Below are 25,590 nucleotides of genomic sequence, written 5' to 3' on the forward strand. Positions count from 1 at the left end.
GTTATTATTTATTGCTGTTATTCTTGTTGTTATTATATTTCTAGCCCCAGAAAAATAAAATTGGTACAAAATAGGGCAAAAATGATAAGATTTGTAAGTTTGCACAGGCATACATTTCCAGTATTATCCAGCGTTATAAATAGTAAGTTAGGATAATTGCTATTATGGGAGGAAGAAAGCCTTGTCCCTGTAGAATACCAATATTTACAGTGAAGATTGCGTTTCCTGTGCAAACCAAGTGCTTAGAGGTACGGACTCTTGATCTTGATTAAAGCTTTTAGGTGCTGGTTGTAATTACCACAAGTAACCTGTTTCCAGTGGTAAGAAACATAGCAGCTGAACATATTAGCATGCTTCTGCTTCCCTCTGGCTTTATGTTCTTCGTAGTTAGGAAAGCTTGGTTTGCAGCTATTTTTTTAAAGGAGGGACGTAACGTTGCAGTCTCTGAAGGACACCTCACTTGCAAGCTGAACAAGTGTTTGTGATGGGAAGGATCCGTGGGAAATGTAACTGTCTTTGCGTATATGCAGTTGCCCCTAATAGAAGGGCAAGCATTAAGAAAAACCATTCAGCTCGCATTTTTCTGCTGTGACCTGCACAAATACAGATCACCGAAAAGTAAAATCATCCAAGAAACTGAAATTCCAGCAGGTTTTATTCTCTGCTCGCTGGAGGAACGGCAGGAAGATTAAGGGATCATCCGTCTTGGCTCTAACCAAGCTCAAACATTTCATGACACTTTGTTCTCCTCCCGAGATTCTCCGCCAGCAAAACCTTCCTCCCAGCACAAGCCAGGGTCAGCTGAGCAGAGCAGCGATAACCCTCTGAGGTGCACAGATTTTCCAGACATTTCAAAGTCAGCCTCGGGAATTTACTCCCTCAGTCATCCATTAATTTCCCTTTATGGCTAATTTAACTTGCTACCTGTGTGTCGTGCACGCAGCAACCTTCCCTTTCCGCAGTGAGGGCTAGAGCCGTTACACGTTGTCTTATAGCAGCGTGCTGGATTACTTAGAAGAGCGGGCTTTCTGGTTTTTTGTTTGGTTGTGGTGGGTTTTTTCCCTAGTTTATGATTAGGTAAGTTCAGCCTAACTGCTTTAATTTGTTTTTTCTGCTTTTGTCAATCAGTGTGAACTGAAGCTAGTTTGGCAAGAAGCCTTTTTTGCTCTGCTGTGAACAATCTGAATAGCATGACTCAAGGTTACACGCTGATGATAGTTCCCATAAAAGCCCATACCTTTAGTTACAAATCAGGCATCAGTAAATCTAGTTCCCAGCAATTTCAGCTAATTCCATGTTCAATCACTCAAGGATTTCACAAAATGAATGTTTCTTGGAGAATGAAAGGTAATTTGTTGGTAAAAGCTATGAGGTTATCTAATATAATGTAATGACTAAGTTTCTTAAGCAAATTGCACTGTTCATTTGTTTCAGAGAAGGCAAGATAAAATGGCAGAGTTGCTAATTTAGAGCTGTTTTGAAAACTTCAGATTGAATCTAGAGCTACACAGAATCCGTGGCTGGGGTCACAAACCAAGAATTCAAGTCTGTAAACATGGCATGGGAAGGGCAGCAAGAAAACGTGGAGCAACACTCGTGCCGAAGTCTGGCATTACCAGATGTACCCATTACTTGGCGATAACATTTTATTTCAAATTTTCTGTTAATAACATGCAATTCCAACTGTGAGCTTAGCATCCTTCTGTTTCTCACATGCGTAAGGGCTTATAGCAGAAGGGCCCTGTTTCCTAAGTCATCCATCCTCAAATTTACCCTTCTGCAAACAGGTAGCACAGAACTGCAGCCTAATTTCTCATTCAAACCCCATTTCCCGTGTTTAGCGTTGTCCAGGTTACTCTGGACCTAAACCTGGCTAGCCATTCCCATGGTTAAGGTATCTGTAGGCACTATTGAGGTTTGATTTTCATTCTGTTTCAGCCTATTAAGGTATTAAGTAGATGAACTTCAATATTAAAGAATTATGGATGTAGAGGTTTTTGTAAGTTTGCCAAGGGTCTGTGAAATAGGAGTGCCAGTTTTATCAGCTTCCCCAAAGATTCCCCGTACCCAATAGTCCTGCCGTGTCACGCGGGGCATTGCACAGACCCATAAAAGGACACACAGAAGTAATGTTTTTCAGCAAAGTTATCTCAAGGCTTCTCTGCAATATTGGCAAAATTATTTTATTTTTGATGCCTCCCACGATGAGGGGTCAGCATGGGCTGCTCCTGCCATGGGATGGGGAGTGGGCAGAGGTGGGATGCTGAGAGGTGGGATGCTGCACTGATGCTCCTCTCTCTGAGAGCACAGCCCCAGGAGAGCAACATCTAGGACACAGTCATGCTGGTGGGTCCCTGTCCTGGCCACTGAATGTGGCTCCTCCAGGAGGCATGGGGTACGCTGGCACTGCTGGCAGCTTTTTAGGACAGCACGCTTCACCTTCCTTGGTCATCTTCTTAAATTTCTTTAAAGTATATCCTCCCTAGAAGAGGGTTTATGTGCCAGAAGACTCACATGTTTTTTCTTGGTTGTGTCTCTTGGTCTAATGAGATCAAACCTCTTCTCACAAACTTGCTGTGCTTATATTTTCTGCTATTTAAAAAGAAAATTGGCATTTCTAAGAAGGATGCAAGTGCTGTCTGCTTTTTAAAGACTCATATGTACACAGACATCTTAAATTGAAGAATAGTATTATTCATTGAATAGAAGGGTAACTCACTATGTTAAGTATTCTTGAACAATGCTAAAAGGAAATTTTAAGTGATGAGCAAGGTCCAATGCAGAACCTCTTGCTTTGAATGAATTCATCCTTTCTGTAGTTTTTGTTGGATTCCTGTATAAAGGCATGACCCTGGAGTTTTGCTGTGCAGCTGTCCCCATCCTTACAATGTCTGTGTCAGTAATCTAAGTTTGATGCTTAATTACAGCATCTTGTTCCCCAAGCTGCAGGTACTAGGGATGGAGCATACACATTGTGGATGGGAGAGGCTATCGTTTCTCACTGAAATCGTTGCCTTTGGATTGCCAGGGAGCCACAAAATTTGCTCAGAAAGGAAGTTACCAGTTTTGCTGGCTGTCTCGGTGTAGGAACCACAATCAAGGTCTTGAGGGGGAGAGAACAATGGGAAGTTTAGGATAATCTGAATATTGATGAATTAGAATTTCTTCAAGTGCTAATTTTATTTTTGCTCTGTCTTCCAGCTCCAGTAAATCCACATCTACGTGAGTATTTCTTTATCTTTTTAGCTTTTGTGTGTATGAAGGATTGTCCTTGCACCCGTTGTCCCTTACAGTTAAAAAGCAAATGATGAGTATTTCACTTTCAGTTGCAGCCTGTGGATTGCAGGCACCACCTTAGTTTTGTGTGCAAGCTGGGCTGGCAGCTGAAGGTGTCATTCCTCTTGTTCTGCCAAGGCGCTAAAGCAAGAGTAGATGGAGAAAGGAAAAATTAAAGCTCCAGCTTGTCTTTCTTTCCCACTACCCAAACAGTTCATCTAAAGGAAAATACTAATGTTCTGAAATAACATCCATTTGTGGGCGTTGCAGCTCAGTGTGTATGGGTGATGCTGTGGTTTAGTTGTGGGAGTAGCTAAATACTGATGAACTATAGCTGAAAGTTCAAGTACTGTGTAGGAACTGTGTCTGCGCCTCAACAGGTATGGTAACAATCTTGAAGGAAAGGTCAGTTTATGAAATTTTCTGAATTCATTTATCCTTGCATGAGAGCTACATTTGCAGTTCTTGAGTTATTTTGATACTTCCAAGGGTAGGCAGAAGCTCATCTGCAGCTTTAAAACCGAAAGAAGTATGTTTTTTCATACAGGAAGCATGGACCTCATTTGCACAGAGAAATGTGGAGACCAAAAGTGTAACTAGGGTGTGAAAGCGTTTAGACAAATTCACAGGAGACAGCTCCACAGGCATGATTGAAAATGCAAACTCTGACTATGCATTCGCTAATGTGCTGGTGCTCGGGCACGGGGATGTTGCGGGGGAGAAAGGACTTCTCTTACAGTTTGTTCTTACGCTTTTCCATGGGCACCAAATCCCTACAGATGTCGCAGACAGGAGACTGGGCTGGAGCTTTAGTATATCCCAGTAAAACCACCCTGTTCCTGACACTCCCCACATCTATCTACTTCATGATTTTCTTCCACGCCACAGTGAATGAATGTTTTGCTGTGGGAATGTATTCTGCCATTACTCTTGCTTTTAATAACAAAAATAAAGGGAATGGGATTCTGTCTGCCATTATCGCTGCTGTAGCGCAGCCATAATCGGGCAGAAAAGCAGCACCGGGCTGGGCGAGCAGCCTCTCTCTCCATCTCTCACACACGACGGCTAAGCCTTTCTGTAAATTTTAAACTTATTTGTGGAAGATCTTGTGCAATGCATTAACAATTAATCAGGGCTTAGTTCAAAGCTCACAGGAGCTGAAGGAACCACTCCCATTGACTTAAATGAGCAGTAGATGAGACCCTTGCTAATTAATATATTAAATATGTACTCTATGATGTTAAGAAAAAAATGCATTGCAATCCCAAGTGCTTCACGCTAGTCCTCTATGATTTTAAGATCTGAAACTGTCTAATTTTCCAAATGTGTCTATAGCTCAGATAAAAGCAACGGCTCTAGTAGGCGTGTGGTAGAGTGCAGGTGGCATCCAAATTGCCCTTGTGATAGGGAGTGTGTTAGCTCGAGGGAGGGAGGGCATCTCTGGCAACCTGTCCACCATTTACTTCATCTACGTTCTAGGTCTGCCGCTCTCTGCACTGGTGGCGATGGGAGAGTTTGCCTACCAGAACTGTGGGGTACCCAGTGTAATTTCTTTCAGACGAGTAAAGAGATGGTAACATTTTGGTTTGCTTTTTTCCCCAAAGACTTTTTGAGTGAAATCCTTTGACAGGGAAGAAATCTTGGTCTGCAAATTGGTTCAAACCAGTAAGCTGGAGAAGAGAGGTTCTGTCTTCCATAACAAATTCAATCTCATCATTATCCGTTCTTTCTACAGTCTCACTTTATTTCACTGAAATTACAGAATGGATGAAGATGTATACTATATAACATCAACCATGTCCTGTTTTTTTCTAAACCTGTTGGGCTGAATTCTGCTTTTATTTACACCATTGTGAATGAAGACTGGGACAAGACACCTGTATTGGAAACTGAAGTCACGTTCTTCCTGCTTCGATTCTGGAATAATCACATTGCATAAGTCCCTCCTTTTTATAACAAGTCTGCAATACATAAGCAAGTAGCATTGAAGGACTTAAACACTGAGATGTAGCCTCAGATCTACATTTTATTTTGTAAGGTATAATATAAACCATTTAATGTAAACCATAAGGATTTCATGTCAATTAGTGAAACTAGATGTTACACCTGAATAATAGAAGAGATTAGATGTTAGAGAGTCATATTCAACTTGAATTTTATGGAAACAGATTACAAAAATTCATACTACAATGAAGTGTGTTTCACCTTGAGAACAGTTTCTGATTTTGCCCTAATTGGCAATGAAGTTATTAATAACCTGAATCCACTTCCAGAGCTGGCATGTGCTTTGACAAAAATTGGCCGTTATCTTTAATAGTAATTGGCACCATTGTTAGTGCTTTCAGCAAACGGTCGTGGTCTGAGCGGTGTCATGAGCTGGAGCACCCATGGGTGCTTGGGGAAGGGCCGGCTGTTCCTCCTCCACTTGGTGTGCCCCATAATGAACAGGTCAGGACCATCCAGATCTATTTAGATGTTCCTACTTCTTGCGTAAGAAAGGTACTGAGCTAATCCTGGGGAACTATTTCCCATTTTTATTCTTCTGTCATATTTTCAGAAGTGTTTAGTGCCAAGAACATTTAGCACTAACCTTTTCCAATGTATTCCAAATGGCAGAGTCCCACATGAAACCAGTGTTTTCCTATTAAATAAATGGCAAACTTTTACTTCACCTTTTTTCATCTGGCCTGAATATTTATTTTTTTTTTAACTTGAAGAAAAAACTTTTGTTCTGCTGATGTGGAATTTCTTAATGAAGCTCTGAGGGCATGGTGCGACATGGAAATGCAGCTCTTAAGGTACTGGAGGAGCAGTGTTAGAAACTGCTGAATGGCCGAAAATGCTTTGTGTTAATTCACTTCGCTGCAGGACTGGATCTGGTACTCAGAACTTTTCTCCTTTAGTTACTGTTTTGCCCTTTAATTTTATCACACTGTGTAGAAGCAGCACCATTTTTGCTATAGGAAGGGCTTGGAGGTGGAAGTCAAATGCACAGAATATAGTGTAAACCAAGCAGATTTTGAGCTCAAGTCGTGTAAAAGCTATTCTTGGAGATGAGAGGCACAGCTGGCATTTTGTTCAGAGTGCTTCATTCGAGTCCTTGTGTCTTTCAAGAGCTTTGTCAGGGTCTTTGCGTTATCTTCCTGGTCTTCAGGATAAGGATGGAGGTGTCCGTCTGCATCTATTCACATGCTTCTCTGTCGAAGGATTTTGGATGTAATCCATGCATGTGTATTCCTTGTGGCCTCGTTCTTTGATTTGCTTGTCTCTCAGGAAGAACCACAATCAGGCCTCTACTTGTATTCCTTCTCTGCGACGCCCATGATGGTGCTCCTCCATTGAATGATTTTCTATATTGCCACTTCTTCAACACTGAAAATTCAGGATTCAGAAGACCTTGCTTCCAGAACCAAACTGAGGTGCAAGGTCCTGAAATTGGCTTGCCATCGTGCCAATGGTTATCAGTCATGTTTGCCAGTTAAGGAACTGTGATTCAGGAAATTGATTCTCTTGGAGGATCTAATAAAGTTGATGGATTTATTGAGAAATCAAGTCAATCTGCATGAGGTGCTAATGGCCAAGGAAGTTTCTATGTACTGCATCTTTGTGATAACCTGGTTTTATAGAGTGGTGTTTTATGCTGACTGTTGTGGAGGGGGTACAGTTTGTGTTGGTTTTTGGACGGGCAGAAACAGAATGAGGAAGACCTGGAAAGCACTCCTAATGCACCTTGTGGTTTGGAATGAATTTTTCAAGCCTGCTTGTTCAGTCTGCGGTATTATCTGATTTTAAGTAAGTTTCAGACCAGCATCCTTGCTTAGCAGTGCATACCCAAGCTAAGCTCCAGGTCCCTCTGTCTTCACTGATTTACAGTGAAGCTCCAGTGGCTTAAGTGGATTTATAGTTCACCAAAACCCCAAACCTGCAAACAGTTATATACCTTTTCAATTTAACACAGATGAATAATCCCATGACGCCTGGTGTTAGAGTTTCTCATAACAATGAATATAAATTGCACCCCTATAAAGAAGGCCATAGCTGACACAGTATGCGGACAGCTGCATTCTCCCTAGAGAGGAGAGATTTGCTTGTTTTCTCAGATAAATCAATTGACTTTGCTGGAAGAGTAAACTCGGCGGGAACTGTTCATGTGCATAAAATTAAGCTTTTGCACATTGTACTACATGGGGCCTTATTCTGTTCTGAGATTAAAACTGAACCTTGAAGTTTTGATTTGTTTTGGTTCCTAAATGTCTGACAGTAGGACTTTCTCATCCCATCATAACCCAGCAGGTAGGATCACTGGACTTGCGTGTCTCATGGACCTCTGTTTCGCAAAGGAGAGGATCCCAGTAATCCTGTCTGGGGTTCTTGGCGTTTTTATTCTTTAGACCTAAGCTTTTACCACTTGACCTCAAGTACGTAACAGGAGTCTTAGTGAAAGTCTAGGAGATGTCTTCAGGACATGATACAATCACCTGTCCTGCCCATATAGGTTCAGATAGACCTAAACCTTCCTCCCAGGTATTTGTCTAATTAGTTATTATAATCCAGTGATGGGCATTCAGTGCTCTTCCCGAGCAATCCATTCATGTGCTTCACTGTCCTGATTTTTAGAGATTTTCTTCATGTCTATGCCAAAGCTCCTTTGCTCTCATTTTAGCCATTACTTGCTTTCCATCCCCATTGAAAACCAAGAATAGTTTAGGAGATGTCACTTGGAGATAATATTTTCATTTTGAAAAGTTGACATCCTCTTTTCCCTAACGTTCTTATCCCTAAACCAAAATAACCCACTTCCCACTTTTTTCCCCCCATAATGTTTTATGGACATGCTGCCTGTTCTTCTCAGCTTTTTAGAAATGCCAGCTGGGTAAGAAGAGACAATGTCTCTAAGGGCAACTGTATACACGTGAATATGTGAGGAGGAGCTATACAATAACATTTGAATATAACTTCAAGTAACACATCGATCAACACAGATTGATGACCGTGATTTTTTTTTCATTGAGGTTACTGCAAAAGAAAACATACACTAAACACTAGAAACTGATGTAAAATAAATGTACGTCTGTTTTCCAGTGCTGTTAATAAGCATCATTTCACAATGTGTTTGTTATAATCGACAAGTACTTTGACAAACAAGCATAGGATGAATAGTTTCAGCCACTAAATTTCTGCTCGTTTGCTGCATTGGCAGGAGAGTTCCACTGTGGGTTTGAGGATGGTAACATTTGCCTTTTCACTCAAGATGACACGGACAATTTTGACTGGACAAAACAAAGCACTGCCACTAGAGACACAAAATATACCCCCAACACTGGGCCAAATGCAGATCGGACTGGCTCCAAGGAAGGTAAGCTCCAGCCGTGTGCCTGGTCCCCCAGTACTGGGAGCTCTGCTGCTCCGTTGGGGTGAGGGATCTGTCCAGGACAGCCAGTTCAGCCGGCTACATCGTTTTTCCTAGAATAAGCATACTTCAAGGACTTCTAAAAGAAATTGCCAGTGCTGAGGCGTGCGGCTGGTCCCAAAGCACGACCCACTAACGGTGCCATTAACCATCTTGTATTGTTTCTATTGTGCTGTTTTCAAAGCGATTGCTTTCACCTTACAGTCTAGTGGGGAAATACTCTGGCACATCTTGAAATATTCTTCTGTTTTATGTCATTTAAATTCTAACTTGGGCTCTCTCAGACTGTCACAATGAGATTTTTTTTTTTTTTGCCCCATTTTTACTTTGGGTGTTGCTAAAGTAATTTTCAGTCTGCTACCCCGCTTAACAGAAGCGTGCCATCTTGACTGCAGTGTATATTTGCATTTGAAAAGTCAGACATCTTGTGCTGAATTTATCAAGTACTGCAGTAACTCATGCTATTTTACTGTATGCCCCCTGCTTGCACTACCAAAGGGTAAAAAAATCATACTGCATTGTATTTGCTTGGTTGGATTAAGTAAACACTATCTCTGTTGCTGGCACAATCCAGGATCAGAATAAATTAATATTGTCTTCTTTCGTGAAAGTGAGCTTTCAAACATGTGATTGACATGGCCAGTTGAAAATGTTCCTTGAAAGGTTTCCATCAAGATATTTTCCCTTTATTTTAAAAGTCCTCCCCGCTCACTGCTTACAGGAACGAATTGCAACCTTGAGACTGAAGTTTGAACCCCATCATAAAGATTTTTTTCTTTTCTTGTGCATATACAATGTTACATTGATTTGAAGTTGTTTACGAGTACTGACCTGCTAGCCCTGGTTTTACTCTTGGTAGAAAACGTGTCTTTGAAGCAGTTGTGGAAAACACATGGGCTTAATGCAGAAGAAGTATGTCCCAGAAACCACGGTGATGTCAGATGAATGTGAAAAATGAATCAAGATGCTCGATAGCCCTGGTGTCTTCCTGTACGTATATGTGTTGGATTTTGAAGACTGCAACCTAACGATTTCCATTTGGACTTTCCCTAGGTTTCTACATGTACATTGAGACGTCACGCCCCAGGCTGGAAGGAGAAAAGGCCAGACTTGTTAGTCCTGTTTTCAGCGTCGCTCCAAAAAATCCTTATGGAGCTACGAACACGGCCTATTGTTTTAGCTTCTACTATCACATGTATGGACAGCACATAGGTGAGAGAAAGCCGATGACCTTGCCTTTTCACTTCGGGAGAAATAGCATGAGAAATGTTCACTTGTATGAAACAAAAGCACGGGAGGACTGCCAACACCTGCAAGGGCCAGTTGCAACCAAAGCTGGCAAGAGAAGTGCCTGGTAGCGTCCTAATTGCTGTAAAACTGTGTTTTCCTCTAATCAGCACGCTAGCAGGAGCCCCTCTTACAGCTGGGAAGTGTTTCGGGCATGCATGAGGTTTTGAGCAGGGAACTTCAGAGCGTGAAAACAGAAAAGGTGATACTTGCAAGGACTTTGCCTGATACTAACACAGTGTTTTGAGTCACTCCTCGCTAGATTCAGGATAAAGCAATTAGCAGCAGCGCTCCTCATGTGATGGCAGCTGGAGCGGCACAGCCTGTGTGCTCACAAGCTGTGGGAGTATATATTTTCAAGGTGTATTTGTAAGTCTATTTTTAGTCATAGCTCTTTCAACACACACGTTTAATTTCTTTACCTAGTATGAAAAAAAGGTGTGGGAAAATATAAAAGTATAAACGATAGACGGCCAATTTTTATAAATCCTGTAAATCCCTGTGGGGTACTTGGTGCTTACCAGTGTGTCAAGAGGCTTTCCAGTGCCAAACTGACCTGATTTGATGTATTTTTATATATATTTCAAGAGCAAACACATCCTCACAGTGCATTCTGGTGGTTGCTTCGGGAAACCTTTGCCTGCCTCCGGGCAGAGTTCAGGTTTTAAATAGAGCAGACGGGTTCACTTAGTTTTTGGCTAGTTGTCTCTGCACCGCTGAGCACGTGAACGCAGCCCCAGGTCTAAGTTCTCCTGGATCTACATTGCAGCGGGAGCTTGGCTGTTTATTGGAAGGAAGCGATTGAGCCATGCCATGCTTAGTGAAAAAAATATGAACTGCCCTATATGGTCATATACCAGACTATTTCTCGTATATGACAGTGACGAAAGAAGTTACAAACATAAAGGGTCAAAGAGTTTTTCTGGAATACCTTAGGGTTGGGATAAAGTATAAGAAAAACGGCCACAGAGGCTGACGTCTGTCCACAAAACAGTGACCTCTCATTGGTGCGATTTTGGTTTTTTTCCTAGGCTACCTTTTCAGCGAGTGTCTGTGTCCTTAGCTTTTTGCTGAGATTGCCCTTTCTTGTTTATGTGTAATTTCTTGAATCGACATGTATAATGCTGGCTGATGAAGGAGCTGACCCACAGGTGAAGATGGTGACAGTGATGATTAGTGATCATAGTTACATAGGATTTGTTCATGGCAATGTGGACACCTAGTTGTCGAAAACCAAAATAGCTCAATATCACTTTTGTTCCCTAATGTTAAAAAATACAGTTACCATCATTTTAGCTAATGTTCAAAATTATCTACTTTTGAATGGCTTTGTACAAAATTACATATTATTCTGTCTTTAAAGAGCAGACTGACAGAAAAATAGTAAATTAATAACATCAGCCATGTGTTTGAATGCACGCTCATACATGTCTTCTAAATGCAATATTTTAATTCCTCATAATGAGAAAATGTTATGAAACACATAAGAATGCAACATGCATACAAGAAATAAATTATGAAATCCGCAAATATATACCATTTGATTCCCCAGATGTGAACTCTGTCACTGAAATTGTTCACATGAGGATAACGAAAAGAAAAACCTAATGTGTGATGATATTCTAGGATTTCAATTATTTAAGCACATGATTATTGTATGAATATTGATGAGGTAACTACTTGAATGAGTTTTTGAAGGTTTGTGGTCTTAGAAATTACTTTGGGTTAGGAAAGGGGTTATTACAACATGATGATTTGCCCAGACGAATCAAACCTAATCACGACACAGTGTTTCAGATGGTGCACCCTTGTAAGGACGGCCACCAGCCTCCTGGGCTGCATCAGGCAGAGCGGGGCCAGCAGGTCGAGGGAGGGGATCCTGCCCCTCCGCTCAGCACTGGTGAGACACAGCTGGGGTGCCGGGTCCAGTGCTGGGGTCCCCAGGACAAGAGAGACATGGGCTTACTGGAGAGAGTCCAGCAAAGGGCCACAAAGATAATTCAGGTACTGAAGGCGTCTCTCATCCGAGGAGAGGCTGGGAGAGCTGGGGCTGTTCAGCCTGGAGGAGAGGAGGCTCAGGGGGGTCTCATCAAGGGGATTAAATAACTAAAGGGGGGGTGTAACGAAGAGGGAGTCAGACTCTTCAGTGGTGCCCACTGCCAGGCCAAGAGGCAATGGGCACACATTAAAAAGGAAATTCAATCCGAATACAAGAAAACACTGTCTTACTGTGAGGGTGACCAAGTGCTGGCGCAGGTTGCCCAGAGAGGTTGTGGAGTCTCCATCCTTGTCAGCATTCAGAAGCCATCTGACCACGGTCCTGAGCAGCCATGCACCCTCAGCATGTCTAGTTTAGTCTGCTAGATTAAATCAGCCACTTCTTTTTTTAACCTTAATGGTATTACAGAAAAGCCAGAGGTTCTCCAGACCCCTCACCAACCTCGTTGCCCTTCTCTGGACATGCTCCAGCACCTCAACGTCCTTCTTGTAGTGAGGGGCCCAAAACTGAACACAGTATTCGAGGTGCAGCCTCACCAATGTATATGAATACCTGGAGGGAGGGTGTAAAGAAGATAGACCTCAGAGATGCTCAGGGACAGGACAAGAGGCAATGGCACAAATTGAAATAGAGGCAATTCTATTTAAACATAAGAAAAAAAAAATTTTTTCTATGAATGTGATCAAACACTGGCACAGGTTGCCCAGAGTGTGGAGTCTCTGCCCTTGGAGATATCCAAGATCTGATTGTACGTGGTCCTGGGCAACCTGCTCTAATCGACCATGCTTTGAGTAGGGGTTTGGACGGTACAATCTCCAAAGGTGCCTCCAACCTCGATGACTTTTTGATTCAGTGTGAAATATTTGATTGGTAATATTTTCTTCAGAAGAGTTCCATTTTGTTAAGAATTAATCCCTTGTGGATAATTCTAAATCTTATTGCTAAAACAGATTGACTGTTTTATGACAAGCTGTTAGAAGCCTTGACCCTTCACCACCATAGAAGGTGCTTCTTATCCCCATTTGGGAATGAGCGCTGCCAGTCGGGGCAGCTCTTGGCTGTAATATGCACTGCCAGCTCATGGATTTCTTCACAAGAGCAGGATAGGAGCTGCTAACTGAGACCTCAGTATGATCTCTGTGCTGAAGGCTCTCTCTTTTGAATAACCTTGAGCTGCTGATTCTTGACCTGTCTTCACTGAAAATTTGAAGCATCTTGCAGGGGAATTTGGTTTAAATGAATTCCAGACTGTTCCTACCTTAGGCCTGGGGACAACGTGTTCAGGAAAGATACATGGCCGTTAAACTTTGATTTTTCATCCGAAGTGCTGTACATTGTTCAGCAGACTTTGGTGCTGCAAGCCAGCATTTCCGCTGGGATGCTTTATTCTCCCTGGTTACCAGTATCCATCAGATTTCCAAGCAGTATTAGGGTTATAATTCCCATGTCTCAGGGGCAAAGTATTTTGTTTCCAAAACAGTTTCAGTGCTCATCAAAATGTTTCTGCCTTTCCAACAAGGTTTTGAAGGATCCCTAATAAAATGGAAAATCATTCTGGAATGATGCTCCGTCGCTGGTGTGGACTGGTCTTGGAGGCTGAGGGGAAAAGATTCTTCCTCCTCCATTCTTAAAAATGAGTGACCCCAGTGACATCAATTTGAGAATACAGCTGCTGCACTATATTGAAAACAAACAGCCTACCAGTTTATCCAGCTCAGCTTCTGTGCCTGCTGTTCAGGTTTTGGTGTCTCTGGAGAAGAGGGTGAAAATTTCTGTAGCGGTAAGGAGAGGTACTTGGGAGTCTTTGCAGAGAGCAGAGCACAGATCTGAGATTAGCACTTACGCTACAGCACAGCTCTGACGAGATAAACAGGGACCTACGTCCCATGCCATGGCAGTTAGATTCAGAAAGATAAAGTGTTTCTTTACCTGAAATAGATGGCTCTTACTTACAAGTCAGATTGTAATTCCTGACAGATCACACAGAGCTAACTCTGAGAGTGCTGGCTGCCAGAGAAAGTGCATGCGCTTCGCTCCACATCCTTCAAGAGGAAAAGGTAGATTATCCCTAAAGCATAAGAGAAATAGAAGTTCCCATTACTTGATTTGCAGCAAACAGTAAGCCATTGTTGGGCAACAAGAAAATGAAGAGTCACTGTCCTCACTGTGTCTCTATGTTGAGACAGAAAGAGGCTGTAATTCCATTATAGCTGCCACCATCTTTTGAAACAATCTGTATTCCAATTTTTCCACCTACACCCCAAAATGGGGCATTTCTAATTGATGCTCCAAGAGCAATACTTTTTCTTATCATTAGAGAGCCATCACAAAACAAAAAGTGGAAGCAAAACACGCTGTGAAGGCATACTGTGAAAGCTGTTTGTGTTCGCACAGTGATGAGTGCGCAGAGCGTCTCCCCAGTGTGGCAGCTGGTGACGTCTCCGGAGCACCCCGCACCCTCTTGGCAGGATGCTGTCAGAAAGTAAACTTTATTCCTTAATTCACGGTTGTTACTCCTGCCCACTGTTTCTGTCTCCTACTCAAGAGTCGCTTCATTACCCATTTGTCTGGAGTTTGGAATAGTTTGAAAGCCGTAGATGAATTCTTGCTGGACGCACCTCAGCGTGAACCCTATAGCCAACCCATCCTCCCCCACAGCCTCAGCTTTGCAAAGGCCGTGTAACTTTTCCAAAACCTTACCGGCAGAATTTCAAGGATAAGCATCTGTTGCAGGTGTTGTTAGTTAAGTTTTCAGGGATGTTTCGGGCAGGTGTGTGTGCATATCTAGCAATGAGGGTCAGGCACGTACATCCATGCTAACCAACGTGCTGGGCAACGGCTGAGCATATATGGTACAGTAATGGCTATTTTGTATTTTAAGTAAGACTGCTATCATTCTGCTATTAATTTGAAGAAATTATGTGACACAGAGAGGCTGAGTATGCTATGAACAACCTTAAATCTCTGCAACCCCAGCAGTGATGGAATTACATGCTTTTGATGCCTAAATTATTCAGTTATTCCAAACAGCCCTGCGGCATGGGCTGTATCAGCCTGCACAAACAGGTGAAACAATTAGCAAGCTATTCATCCCTTGCTTGACATGGGCATTGATTTTTGTCTTCAAGAAAAATAATGTTATATATAACTCTATTTTTTAAATTTAGGTAGTCTTGTCTAAGACCCTGCCTTTTTTCACACCACAGACCCAGCATAGTTGTTGAAAAAAGTCATGGAGAGAAGCAGATGGGAGGGAAGGGAGAACTGTGTAAGCTGAATAACACAAACATTGCCCAAGAGCCGTTGTTGCTGTTTGGAAGAGGGCTGAGGCTGAGCAGCCGCTTCTTGTGAGCAGCCCTGCGACATATTACTGGGCTGGGCTGCAGGGCTGCTCCGGGGAACCCTCCTGAGCATTTCCCTTCTTGCAAGCCCTTTCTGTTTCAGGTCTTTTTGTTTTACCCAGTAGTGTGCGTGTAGGCTGAGACAGACTATTCTTGTTAAAAGCCGTGATTCCTTTGTGCTGCTTCTGCACCCTCCCCTGCATTTGAAAAATAAAATGCTGCAGTGGGAGGCAGGTGGGAGACATGGTGCCGCCCAGTCGCTCGGCGAGCATCGCTTCCCCCACCTCCTTCAAAGAAGATGTATGGCCTCAATCTGGGCACCCTGGTGAAATAGCCGTGATGAGAATATTTGCTGCTCCATTACACGTTTAGCCTTATGTTTTTCAAGGCACTGAGTTTTGCTGTTGCTAGAAATAAGAACTTTTTATTAGCAGGAGCTGAGTCACCGTGCAGCTGCCTCAGATCTGAGAGGTTTCATTGCAAATATAATTTGTATGAGCTTCCCAGCTGCCATTCCAAACTCCCTAAAAAAAGTGGTCTTGCGTGAACTTGACTGTCTGAACTTTCTCCAGTGAAGGCAAATGCAATGATTTACGTAGTACAAAGAGACACCACTGCCCCACACGTCTGCAGATAACAGCGGTGAGCAAGGAACAAAATCTCCAAACTCCGTGAATTACTGAACCCTGCTAAATGAAGTCGATGCATTTGCTGTCTCTTGGTGCACCAAGACAGTCTGGCTTCTGTTCGTGGTCTAAGGCAGGGATGTTAATGGGAGAGAAGGGCTGCCAAATGCAGACGATCTGTTACCTATTGCAAGTAATGTCTGTGCTGGAGCCAGTAACTTAATGGTTGGTGGTGGGGAAAGACCCGGGGCTGTGGGGTTTTTTCCATACTGAGGGACAACTTTTCCAAGGTTATTTGAACTTAGAGGATTATGTTGTCCTTCAAAGATACTCCTTAGTAGTAGTAAGGGCATCACATCTATCTCTGAGATAGACTTGCCAGGCTCTGTGGCACTCCATTAGAAGTTGGACAGTCTTTACAAGCGAGAACTAAGCGTAAGGCAACCAAGTTGCTTATTTTATCCTTGGGTTAGGAGGTTATAAATGCCTCCTTTGCACTAAAGCACAGAAAACTCTTTTTTGCCCATCTCACCCTGGGAAGCCTCGTGTCCTTCCTGAGCTGCAGGGAGCAATGGGTGCAACTGCCCTGCCCGCGACAGGGGATCACGCTCCCCGCGCACTCAGTTTGCCTCTGCTGTGAATTCACATCACCAGTTCACGGTGTTCCTAAGTTTTACAGTTTTCGAATACGGGACAAGAAACTCTCCACATCCACTCAGACCTAGCAGAGGCCCATGCAAAATGGGAAGAGGGGTGAGCAGGGGACTGCTGCTGTACCCAGCCCAGCATCTCTGCTCCGTCAGAGAGCCTAACCAATTCTGGTTCTTCACCTCTCTTCTAGGAAGCTTGAACGTTTACCTGCGGTTGAAAGGTCAGACTGCGATAGAGAACCCGTTGTGGTCTTCAAGTGGAAATAAGGGACAGCACTGGAACCAAGCCCGCGTTAATATAAACCCCCCAACTTCATTTCAGGTAACAGCTTGTGCATCACGCACCCGGAACGGGAGTATTTGGTTTTCGGAGGGGGGGGCCTGGGTATGCTGACCCTTTCCTTCTCACACAGGATTTCACAGCTTCGTTTCAGCTCTGAAAGCTGCTTTATGGACAGATAATTGCTTTCCTTGCTTTAAATAGGTGAGCACCATAGAGCTTAATAATACACATTTCAATGGCAGAACAGCAGCTATTTCCTTGAAGACAAAATGTCTTTCAGTTTTCAGAAGATGCTGTTAGCCGATATAAAACGGGTTTTTTGTCTCAGATTAGCAACTGAAATACAAAATGACTTCCTGTGAAAAAATATTTAGAGTCCATGGTGTAGTGACTATGTTAGGGGTCTCTTGAAATATATGCATTTTCCACAGGAAAAGGAACGATCTCCGAGTCTTTGCTGAAAGGTACCAAAGCAGCAGTGCTGCCTGCATGGAGCTGCTGGTACGGCAGAGCTGCACACCTCATTCAGTAGGTGCATGCAAGTTATGACAGGTTTTCACACTTTTCATTTTTGGTTTGACAGTGAGATGCTGATAGACTATTATGGGCAGTTCTCATTCACGCTGTGAGCTGTCTGTAACTGGAGCAGACCCGAAAAGGCAGCTGCCGCGAGCAAGCCCTCGTGGGTTTGGGGCTGGGAGTATCGGCATGGAAGACGAGAGTCACAGGCTGTGCCCTGGGATGCAATGTTCTCCAGGCTCCTCTGCCCCCTCTCTGTAACCTCCAGGTCCCCTGGGGGAGATGATGGCTTTTGGGAAAAACAGCCATTCAGTGCAAGTCAAAACTGCTCTCTTAAACATGTAGATTGGGATTCACTTTATGGGTAATTACTGATCCCGACCCTGTGTTTTTATTTCCATGCGCAAGAGGCAATGACGGGAAGAGAAGTGATTTGGCATATATGATCGCAGAAGCATTGCCTGGGGGGAAATTAGAGGAAAATTGAAGGAGAGGGATATGCAGAGTATAGCGTTACATGAAGTTTGAGTGGAACAAAGTGGCAGAATTGGGGAAAAGGCAGAGAAGAGGGATACAAGTGTTGAAATGCACTCAGAGCATGGGGCCAAGTACGAGGGAGCTGATCAGAGTGGGTAAGTTTTGCATTGGTGAAGTCAGGATAAATCCAAGAAATCTGAACAGTGAAGTATAGAAGAATGATTTAGTACCTGAACATGACTGGTAAGGGGAGAGAAGAGATGGCTGGGGAAGCTGAAACCGATCGCAGTTGTGTCTGAGAGGGATTCCTGAGACTTGGGACAGGCTTTAGCAGAAGTAGGGGAAGGACGAGGACATCAGCTCCGGGCAGAGAGGTGCAAAGGATTTGGCACCTGCAACGCAGAGGAGTGGAGGAGGGCGATGGGGTACAAAGCTGGGGTCATCTCATCAGCATGGAGAGGAAGGCATGGATTTGGGTGGAAGGGCAAGCTGGGGTGTCTGCCTTGCACGGGGTCAGCCAGGGTGAGGCATCGGCAGAGCAGCCAGCAGCTCCCGGTACCCGGGTTGCTGCTTTCACTGTGGAGTCTGAGCATCGGCCCTTGCACGGGGCCCCATTGCTTTCAGAAAGTTACAGGGGTCACTTCTGCTACTGGTGCACCTCACTCGCATTGCTTTAAAACCATATGCACTGGCGTCACTAGCTGGTACACAAAATGGAAGCTCCTCTGCTTGGCTATTTTTCACCTCTTACATTGTTGTGTTTAAAGGCTTCAGCATAAAATGAATGTGAAGCCATGAAGCTCTGCACAAATATAACAAATAAATGTCAGTGGTTGGAACCTTAAATTACTTTTTTAGAAGCTCTTGCATCAAGCAAACTTTATTTTCCATTTAGGAGTCTAAGTAGAAAAGAATATAAACCTCCCAGTTAAATTTAAGGAGAGTGAATTGAAATGAATCTTTTGCAGTAAAACAGTACACTGACACAGAAATTAAAACTTTTTATAGGTTAATTTATATGAGTAAAAGTGCAGCCCAGATTTGTTTTATACCTTCCCAGTCCCTGTGATATATAACAAAGCTTCTCTCATGAAGAACCAAGAGGACTACAGTGCTTTGAATCAGAAAAAGTATTGCATAAAAGGTATCTCAGTAAGATACTCACTTATTAAGTACTTTTAAAGAATAAACACAAAAAAAGAGGGCATGTGGAAGTGATACATTGCACACTGGCATCTAGGAAGGTGTCAATTTTAGTTCAGATTTGAGCAGGAGCACTGCCACCGCCTTCAGCTACACTTTCCTTGACACCTTCTTGTGTCAAAGACATTTTTTGCAAAAGAGGGTTTTTTTGCATTGAGGGACTGATCTGCCCTTAAGTAAATGACTCTGCTGGACCATTGAGATTTTCAGCCCCCTACAGCGAGTGTGAAGGGCTTACACCCTTGTCATCCTGCTGTCCGGCTGGGGACGTTCATGAGGCTCTTCTCTACTTCTTATTAGGAGACTGGCCAGGAAGGTAAAATCTGTCTGAAATCCTGTTGAAGAAGCACAGGCTGAGTCCCCCGGAGACACTCGGGATAACTCTGGAGGCACTATTGGGGCTTATTTCCATTTCCCCTGTTAAGAGAGCAGAGTGGCCTTTGCTGTACGCGTAAACCCCTCTATTCTTCAGCTAAATGCAGTATTTTTAACAACAGCTTTGTAAAGTCACGGACATGCAGATAATAGGTTTTCTGGGATACTGATAGGGGATTCTGATCATCTGGCACCTCCTGCAAATCGCTGTGAACTGCAGGCTGGATTGTGCTCTGTGCCTTGCCAACACTCATCTGCGGTGATTTGTTCTGAGCATGTGGCCAAGCTGGCTAATGGCAACCCGTCTCAGGGACCCATAAAACACACTGCCAAATGCAGATTTTAATTAAATGCTGGCCATTGTATTTGTATAGAGTCCTTTTGTCTGGAAACAGTGTTTTTCGTTACCATCAGGAAAGATTTGACTTTAAACTCCGTTGACTGGTTATATGCCTGCTGCCAAGGAGCAGGAGGGCAAGCTGTACTTTGGGGGAGAAGAGAAGACACTTTCCTCTCGAGCTGAATACTTCCCATTATCAGAGGTAAAGTCGAAAAATTGTCAGAGGGATAATTACTTGAGACACTGTTTTCAGACAACAGGGTAAATTATAGAAAAACTTACTGTTTTCCCAATTACAGTTCCCTGTTGCATTAATATCTACCTTGTTATAGTAATTAACCTACAGCGTCGCACTTCAATAAAATACCGATGGAGTCTGCTGCCCCAAATGCACAGCTTTCACGTTTATTTAGTGCTCCCAGCGCAGACCTTGCCGCCTGGCTTGGGACACAACAGGCAGGCTGTAAATACGTACCTTCGTATTGCCAGCTTACCGCTGCAGGGTCAGGCACCTGCTGGGAGTGCTCAGCTTAGCAAAAGGACGAGATGTGTCTGTGGCCGAGGTTGAGGGACGTGCCCTCCGTGGAAAGGCAGAGCGGAGAATTGCCTGTGCAATGCGACGTCTGGTGGCATCGTGCACCGTTGCGGTATGGTCCTTGGGTGATACGCACCCAGCTGGACTAGCTACCGGACCCCTGTGATCTACAGGGTTATCTTCCACTACCCTGAGCGTTTACTCATCATTTATAATGGAAGGTATTCATTTCAAATGAGCAGCTCTTGTTGAACTGTATTAATGAGCAAAGAAATGTCGGAAGCTGTGAAAAGAAGAGGCTGGGGTCCATGTCCTGCTGAAATCAGTGACAACAGAGAGAGCCCATCCGAGTGCCCCAGACATCTCCCTGATGCAGTTACATCATTGTGAAGTGTAATTTAAGTATTTTGCTCCAGACAGAATTATTTTTTTTTTTTAAATTGACTCTACCCCAAGAGTTAATGTCTCCATTAGTGCCACAGCACACCCTTATAAAATTCACTGAATTTCATGCATATATTGTTGCAGATTAAAGTTAAAAAACTTGTCATCTAAGTTAACCAAAAATATGTCAAAGGACTGGGGGGGGGGAGAAGGAAGGGAGAGATAACTGTGGAAATGGTACTGCTTGGGAAATGTATTCCTTACATAATTCCTCCATCTCTTTAGAAAGGCTTTGAAGTTTTCTGGTGAATAAATTTCTCGCAACGCAGAATGAGTCCACTCTTCTGCAAAGCTAATTAAGCAGCAGTATGGCAGGACAGCATCACATTGGGTTTGGGGAAGGAGAGCGGATAACTTTGTTTCTTTAGTACAATAGTAATCCATAGCTAATAACGAACATCATGGCAAATAATATTACTGACCTTGCAACAAGCCACTCATCTCCATTCAGGCACCGTTTCCTTTCCCAGCCGTAGCAGTTGGGGTTTCAGACTAGGAATATTTGACAGAAAGTGATTAATAGGACCTTGAAATCACAGGCTTCCATTTAGCAGAGGTTAAAGCCTTGAAGAGGAATAAAATCTCTACCCTGACCCTCTCTGTGATAAAACACATCACAATGTCCTTTAATAAATATAAAACCATTCCTAGAAGGCATCAAAGCTTCTAGATGTGATGATGAGCTACTAAAAGGGGCAGGAGAGAAGCGGGGCTGTCGCTGTCATCAGTTCCTGCCTCGGCAGGAGATCTGGGAGATTAAAATCCACCGAGGTGATCGCAGGAGATCACTGCGGGACCTCAGGGGATCCGAACCAAAGGTAGTCCAGGTAGTCCCTTCCTGACCCCTTGAGATGAATATAGCTTTGCGTTATGGGTGAAGGGATACTAACCTGGCTCCTGAGAGGTTTCTCCCAAGCTTTCATGGGCCAGGGGAAGGTTGCAGGGGGGCAGCTCCTGTCCTCCTGCCTTCAGGGAAGTGCCGCCGGGGTGCAGGTGAGGGAGCCCAGTGTGGGAGATGGAGTGGGAGGGACTGGTTGGGCCACCTTCTAGAGCCAGAAACCTCATTTTACTGTGGAGTTTTTCTGGCTCCTGTGTGTTTTCATGCAGTCTGTGGTCAAGTGGATCCTCAGTCCTTCAACACGTCGCAGATGCTGTTCTTCATAGAATCATAGAATCATAGAATCATTAAAGTTGGAAGAGACCTCTAAGATCATCGAGTCCAACCGTCAACCCAACACCACCATGCCCACTAAACCATGTCCATAAGTGCCTCATCTACACGTCTTTTAAATACTTCCAGGGATGGTGACTCAACCGCTTCCCTGGGCAGCCTCTTCCAATGTTTAACCACTCTTTCAGTAAAGAAATTTTTCCTCGTGTCCAATCTAAACCTCCCCTGGTGCAAGCTGTGCCTCTGCCACTCACTTCAGGTGGCAGTAGTTTCTGGGAAAAACACCCCAAATCTCTTTAAAACTTTTCCTCCATTTAATCCTGCTCTTTGCTCCAGGAATATCATACTTACATAAGTACACAGGTTACAGCTAGCATAGTGGCGAAGCTGACCTGGAGACACCAGGCAGACAACTAGGCAGACAACTAGCAGCTTTGATATTTTTCAGCTCATTCTGAAGAGTAAAAGGCCCACACATCCTCTGTGTTAACCTTACAAGTACGTGTGAACTCGGTAGCGGTTTTTTGCACCATAGAAGGTGCTTGCAAATTATTCCAAGCCCATTGGTGTAGTTTAATGCCATGCAAAATGCAGCTGAACGTTTTCCATTCGTTACCCTCTGATCAGCTTCTTCTTTATTTTCTTGCAGCTCATATTTGAAGGGATCCGGGGCCCCGGCATCGAAGGTGATATTGCTATTGATGATGTATCAATTGTGGAAGGAGAGTGTATGAAATCAGACCAACCGGCCAACAGTAAGTGGCTCTTCCACACGTGGGGGAGAGCAAATTGCTTCTCGTGGTTATAAATTTGAGACACCTTCTAAAATGGATTTTCTCCAGGAGAACAATATATTGTTCAGTTCAGTTGGAGAGGCTTAAAGTGAAACGTTTTCCTTGGAAGCAAGCTCTGGAGCCAAAATGTCTTTGTTCAGACAGGAAAATGCTGGTTTAGCAGAGATGCAAGTGAAAGGCTGATGGGCATCGGGCAGAGGCGAGAGCAGTGGGCTGCACTCCACGGCGGGGCTGGGCTCAGCTGGGCGGCCGTGATTCCAGATGGGCAGACAGATAAAGCAACATTAAAAAAAATGTTCAGAGAGTCCCAAGAATATGAAATCAATGAATATCAGTGTTGTGATTCCCTGCGGACCCTGTTTCATCCCTCCACCCCCCATGTGTGCATTGCAATACAGACCTTAACTACACAGCCAGGTGGTGTCTTACCCCAGTGTCTCCTGCCTCGTTCAGCTGGCGAGCGCTGTTCTCGTCCCCTCCTTGTAGGAGGTGACCTTGCAGAGCGCTGTCCCTACAGAGACCGGGGCTCTGCCAGGGGAGGTCGGTGGCACTCGGTGTGACAAGCGGAGACAGCCTGGGTGAGCACCACCCCGTTGTCCTCCCCGGCGGCCTCTGCGTTGGTGTGCAGGACAAGTTATGGTGGCTGCTGAGCCCTGTATCTTCTAAGCCTTGTAGCAATGCTGACTGTGTCTGGGCAGCTCTTTAATTCTACCTTTTTCACCCCTCTTTGTAGATTTACGATCAGGTGCTGTTGGGACATTAGCGCATATACGACTTATCCCAGTTATCATCCTCATGTCTGTCTTAAGTCATCAGAGGTGACCTTATCCTGGCAGAGGCTACAAAAGATTCACCAGGCACTGGCATGAAGAAAGAGTCTTTGTAAAATGGACATTTAAAAACAAACTACCAAAGATTCCTCCACTGACTGACTCAAAAGTTAAATAAATACATAAATAAATAAAAAAAAAAACAGATAAAACAAACTAAAAGATTCCTCCACTGACTGACTCAAAAGTTAAATAAATACATAAATAAATAAAAAAAAAAAAAAATTAAAAAGCACTGGGGACATAAAAGGCATCACGGGAGCGTAACTCACTATGAACCACGCGTGAGAACGAGATCTGGCCTAAGTAAGGAAGAGACCTTCAGGTGCTTTTGTGGTCAATAATGAATACAGCATCATCTGGTTGAACTCTCGGAAAAGAGCTGTAGAAACCCTTGTCAAAGCACAAAGTCATGGCTGGTTTTGTTTCAAATGAATAGTTTGCTTGTTACCATGGAAACCTAATGGCCTGCCAAAAAAAAAAAAAAACCAGGAAGGAGAGAGAGAGGAAATAAAAACAAAAACAGAGAGAGAGAGAGAGAAACACCTCACTGTAAACAGGGTATGTGAAGAGCTGGCATTCATTTTCCCTTCAAGAAGGTTTTTAGTAGAGTTAAATAAATGTAGGCCCTTTCTACTTCGGCTGTCACCTCCCCTAGAGAATAACCCTAAATCAGAGCTGTTTTAAGACATTTATGTTTCATTTCTCATGGCTATGCTTGATAACTGTATGCTGTCTCCTTTTGCATGCATTACTATCCAGGATGTGCGACCTGGGCTTACATATTACACAGGCTTATTGGAGTTTGCTTGCGGCCACTCGAACACCCCTCTCCCCTCCCCAACTAAGTCATCTGTTCTAATGAAGTGAAGAAACCAAACCACCGTCTTTTATAAATTGCCATGGAAACCAAGTGCCTTCAATGAAACAAGCCTGATTTAAAAATAAAATAATAAAATAATAAAATAATAATAATAATTTCAACACAGAAGCTTGCACTGCTAAAATGTGGTTTGTGCAAACTATTTTCTAAACAAACTACGGAGCCTGGGTGTGCAGACTGCAGGCAAGGAGACGAAGCCGCTTCTGGAGATGGATGGACCTAAGCTGCTGCGTAAGCCCTTTCGGATGAGATATTTGTTGTTTAACCTTCCAGACAGCCATGGGCTTTCAGCTTATTATCCATTAGAAAATAGCTTCCGTTGGTCCTGGAGATGGGAGCAGCACTCTTTTTTGTTGTTGTTGTTGTTTTTTCAGGTTATCAAGTGGGTCAACCAGAGGAACAGGTTGTTAAGATACACTTAGCGCAGAAGGTGGTAAAACACAGAAGTGATTTTCTTACTCTAACCTCCATTCGCGAGGCAGTCGGCCCCAGCGTTAGCGGGACGGGGAGGCGTGCGTGGGGGACGGCAGTGCGTACCGAGACACCAAGCAAAGCGCAGAGCTCTCTGCACACCTGGCGCCAGCGAAGCACCGAGGGTGCAGTGCCTCTGCCCTGGAGCCAGACTCTGTGCAGATCACAAAAGATTATTTTGTTATTGTAGCGAAATTAAAAAAAAAAAAAAAAAAAAAAAAAAAACACTTTTACAACAAAAAAAATAAAAGCTGTACAAATGGTTTTGAGCTACCCGAACACGTACCGTTAGCCAGCCGGTTTTCCACTGCATTGTAAAGTTCCCTTACAGTTGGTTATGACAATTTGAAGACCTTTTTCCGTAAATTATCTCAGCTTTTAACTTGATTTAAAAAAAAGACTTTTGTCTAAAGAAGAGTATTATTATTATTATAATTATTATCACTATTATTCTGTGTTCTCTCGACACCCTAGGATTAAAAAAAACCTGATATGCAAGTAATTGGAGTACAAACGTGAAAACAAACGAGTATAATATTTGCAAACATGAGTATAAAAAGCACAACGAGATGCAGTAAAACAATGACAAGGCTTGATTTTTTTTATTCTGTAGAGAAATGTTTGTGCAAATTCAGTAATTCAACTGAAGAGATAATTTTACAGCTATGTTCAATAA

The 25,590-nt window shown here is 43.4% G+C and overlaps 1 protein-coding gene across 1 annotated transcript in view; it reads left to right on the forward strand.

The window, feature by feature from the left end:
• Positions 1-23,552, forward strand: part of MDGA2 (MAM domain containing glycosylphosphatidylinositol anchor 2) — a 258,623-nt gene extending 235,071 nt beyond the window's left edge. Inside the window, exons 11-16 of the mRNA XM_009289913.1 lie at positions 3,202-3,222; positions 8,477-8,632; positions 9,740-9,898; positions 16,781-16,911; positions 22,586-22,691; positions 23,464-23,552. Coding sequence (XP_009288188.1) covers positions 3,202-3,222; positions 8,477-8,632; positions 9,740-9,898; positions 16,781-16,911; positions 22,586-22,691; positions 23,464-23,552 — 662 coding nt within the window. The remainder of the gene's footprint in view (positions 1-3,201; positions 3,223-8,476; positions 8,633-9,739; positions 9,899-16,780; positions 16,912-22,585; positions 22,692-23,463) is intronic.
• Positions 23,553-25,590: the final 2,038 nt, after the last annotated feature.

The sequence above is a fragment of the Aptenodytes forsteri genome, unplaced genomic scaffold (assembly GCF_000699145.1).
Source record: "Aptenodytes forsteri isolate BGI_AS27 unplaced genomic scaffold, ASM69914v1 Scaffold76, whole genome shotgun sequence".
NCBI lineage: Eukaryota > Metazoa > Chordata > Aves > Sphenisciformes > Spheniscidae > Aptenodytes > Aptenodytes forsteri.